The sequence below is a fragment of the Neopelma chrysocephalum genome, unplaced genomic scaffold, assembly GCF_003984885.1.
Source record: "Neopelma chrysocephalum unplaced genomic scaffold, ASM398488v2 Primary Assembly neopelma1_97359, whole genome shotgun sequence".
Taxonomy (NCBI): domain Eukaryota; kingdom Metazoa; phylum Chordata; class Aves; order Passeriformes; family Pipridae; genus Neopelma; species Neopelma chrysocephalum.
The window spans coordinates 5,533-9,033 of NW_020926000.1; the positions used below are offsets into that span (position 1 = coordinate 5,533).

The window sequence follows — 3,501 nt, forward strand, 5'->3', positions numbered from 1 at the left end:
AGTGGGCACAGCTGGGCACCCCCAGGACATCACTGGGGTCCCAGGGACAAGCTGAGGGGCACTGGCACAGCTGGGAGGTCCTAGGGATGAGATGTGGCACTGGGAACAGCTGGGGACCCCCAGTGCCATCACTGGGCTGGTGGGGATGAGACATGGCACTGGGGACCCCCCTGCCATCTCTGGGGAACCAGAGACAAGCTGAGGGGCACTGGGCACAACTGGGGACCCCCAGGAAATCGTCAGGGTGGCAAGGATGTGGTGTGGGGCAGTGGGCACAGCTGGGCACCCCCAGGACATCACTGAGGTCCCAGGGATGAGGTGGTGGAGCTCTGGGCATGGCCAGGGACCTCCAGTGCCACCACTGGGGTTCTGGGGACCCCCAGGCCATCACTGGGGAACCAGGGACAAGCTGAGGGGCACTGGGCACAACTAGGGACCCCCAGGCCATCACTGGGGCCCCAGGGATGAGGTGGTGGAGCTCTGGGCATGGCCAGGGACCTTCAGTGCCACCGGTGGGGTACTGGGGACCCCTAGGACATCGTTGGGGTCCCAGGGACAAGCTGAGGGGCACTGGGCACAACTGGGGACCCCTAGGCCATCCCTGGGGTCCCAGAGACGAGCTGTGGGACGTTGGCACAGCTGGGGACCTCCAGTACCACCACTGGGGTTCTGGGGGCCCCCAGGCCATCATTGGGGTCCCAGGAACAAACTGTGGGGCACTGGGCACAGCTGGGCACCCCCAGGCCATCCCTGAGGTCTCAGGGACAAGCTCCAGAGCACAGCAGCCCCCCCTCCCCAGCCCCTCCTGCCCCCAGTGCCCCCGGTGCCACTCACCCAAGTGTCCCTGTGGCCCGGCTCGCCCCGGGGGCCCGGCTCGCCCTGGAACAGAGAGCAGAGGGCCTGGCAGCACGGGGGGCACGGGGGGAGCACCGGGGGGGGGCCCCCCCACCCACCTACCTGCGCCCCGTCCTGCCCGCGGCTGCCCGGGTGGCCCTGGGGACCCTGTGGGGGGACAGAGCCCGTCAGTGCCTGGGGGCATGGCCAGAGCCCCAAAACCACCCCAAACCAGCCCAAAACACTCTGAAAACACCCCAAACCACCCGAAATCACCTCAAAACCACCCTGAACCACCCCAAACCCACCCCGAATCACCCCAAAAACACCCCGAATCACCCCAGAAACACCTCGAATCACCCCAAACCCACCCTGAAACACCCCAAAAATCATCCTCTGCATCCTGAAATACCCCAAAACTGGCTGTGCCTGAGCTGCTACCAGGTGAGGGATCCCAAAAATATCCCAAAATCACTCCCAAATCATCCTTAAACTTCCCAAAATCATCCCCAAACCACCCCAAAAATCATCTTCTACACCCCAAAATACCCCAAAACCGGCTGTGCCTGAGCTGCTACCACGTGAGAGACCCAAAAATATCCAAAAACCACCCCAAAATCATCCTAAAATATTCCCAATAACCCCAAAACCACCCCAAATCACCCCAGAACTAGCTGTGCCTGAGCTGCTGCCAGGTGAGAGACCCCAAAACATCCCAAAATCACCCCAAAATATCCCAAATCGCCCCAAAACCCCCCTGAATCACCCCAAAACTGGCTGTGCCTGAGCTGCTGCCAGGTGAGGGACCCCAAAATATCCCAAATTATCCCAAAACCACCCCAAATCATCAGCTGAGGGACCCCAAAATAACCCCAAATCACTCCCAAATCATCCTGAAACACCCCAAATCACCCCAAAAATCATCTCCCGCACCCCAAAACACCCTCTGTGACCCCTGCTGAGCATCTGAGCCCCCCCAAAATCCCCGGGGGGGGGACTCACCCTGTCCCCCTTCTCTCCGGGGGGACCCGCAGCTCCGGGCGCTCCGGCTCTTCCCTGCGAGGGACAAGGTGGGTGACACCCCCTCGGGGGAGGGGACACCCCGGGGTCCGCCCTCCCCTCCCCGCCCCAGCACTTACGTCGGGTCCGGGGGGTCCGGGGGGTCCGGGGGGCCCGGTGGGGCCCGGGGGACCTGTGGGAGAGGGGGCACAGCTCAGCTCGGCCCCGGGGCACCCCAAAACGGGTTGTGGGGGGCAGGGGATGGGGACACACACTCACCCACGGGTCCCACGGGTCCGGGGGGGCCCACGGGCCCCACGATGCTCCTGGTGGGCTCCATGAAGGTGTTGGAGAGGAGGGGGTCCCCTGGGGGAAGGGGGAAAGGGGGGTGGGCAGGGGGCAGGGCTGGGGGGGTGGGGGACCCCTCCCCTGCTCTGTCCCACACCTGGGACCCCAGTGTTGGCAGGGGGGTCCCCAGTGCTGCCCAGTGCCCCCCACCTCCTCCCTGGCACCCCAATGATGGTAATGGGGTCCCCAGTGCCACCCAGCCCCTCCCACCTCATCCCTGGGACCCCAGTAATGGCAACGGGGTCCCCAGCTGTGCCCAGTGCCCCCCACCTCATCTCTGGAGCCCTGGTAGTGTCAGGGGGATCCCCAGTGCCCCCCACCTCATCCCTGGAACCCCAATGATGGCAATGGGGTCCCCAGTGCTGCCCAGTGCCCCCCATCTCATCCCTGGGACCCCAGTGATGACAGGGGGTTCCCCAGCTCTTCCAGTGCCCCCCACCTCATCTCTGGGACCCCAGTGGTGTTAGGGGGTCTGAAGTGCTGCTCAGTGCCCCCACCTCATCCCTGGGACCCCAATGTTGGCAAAGGGGTCCCCAGCTGTGCCCAGCACTCTTCATCTCATCCCTGGAGCCCTGGTGGTGTCAGGGGGGTCCCCAGTGCTGCCCAGTGCCCCCCACCTCATCCCTGGGACCCCAATGACGGCCCAGGGGTCCCCAGCTGTGCCCAGTGCTCCACACTTTATAACTGGGACCCCAGTAATGGCCTGGGGGTCACCACTGCTGCCCAGTGCCCCCCATCTCATCCCTTGAGCCCTGATGGTGTCAGGGGGATCCCCAGCTGTGCCCAGTGCCCCCCACCTCATCCCTGGGACCCCAATGATGGCCCGGGGGTCCCCACCTCTTCCCCAGGACCCCAATGACAAGCAGGGGGTTCCCACACCACCCCAGCCTGAGTAATGCTCGGACCCCCCCCCACTCCCCCCGGTCCTCTGTGCCCCCAGTCCAGCCCCGTTCGTGGGGTGGGGCCGGGGAAGGACCCTCACCCTCACCCCCCTACCCCAGCCCCCCTTACTGGGCTGGGCCAGGCGGGGGGTCGCGGGTCCCACGGGGGCAGGGGGGCCCGGCGGGCCGGGGGGGCCGGGGGGCCCCTTCTCTCCGGGGAGCCCCCTGGCCCCATCCCGGCCGGGGGGTCCCGGGGGGCCGGGGGGACCTGCGGGGAGGAAGAGGAGGGTGAAGGTCGGGGGGGTGCCTGCAGCCCCTCCGACCCCCAAACCGCCGCACGGACCCCCCGAGATCCTCCCACCAGGGGAGGGGGGCTCAGCTGGGGTCAAGCGACAGATTTGGGGGGTTGTCCCCCGCTCATCCCGTCGTCCCCCTCCCC

The 3,501-nt window shown here is 66.2% G+C and overlaps 1 protein-coding gene across 1 annotated transcript in view; it reads right to left on the reverse strand.

Moving 5' to 3' along the window:
- The window catches only part of LOC113961628 (collagen alpha-1(I) chain-like), a 4,835-nt gene extending 2,662 nt beyond the window's left edge, over window positions 1–2,173 (reverse strand). The window contains exons 1-5 of the mRNA XM_027672048.1: window positions 2,109–2,173; window positions 1,974–2,026; window positions 1,837–1,890; window positions 958–1,002; window positions 836–879 (exon numbers count right to left, since the gene is read on the reverse strand). Coding sequence (XP_027527849.1) covers window positions 836–879; window positions 958–1,002; window positions 1,837–1,890; window positions 1,974–2,026; window positions 2,109–2,173 — 261 coding nt within the window. The remainder of the gene's footprint in view (window positions 1–835; window positions 880–957; window positions 1,003–1,836; window positions 1,891–1,973; window positions 2,027–2,108) is intronic.
- Window positions 2,174–3,501: the final 1,328 nt, after the last annotated feature.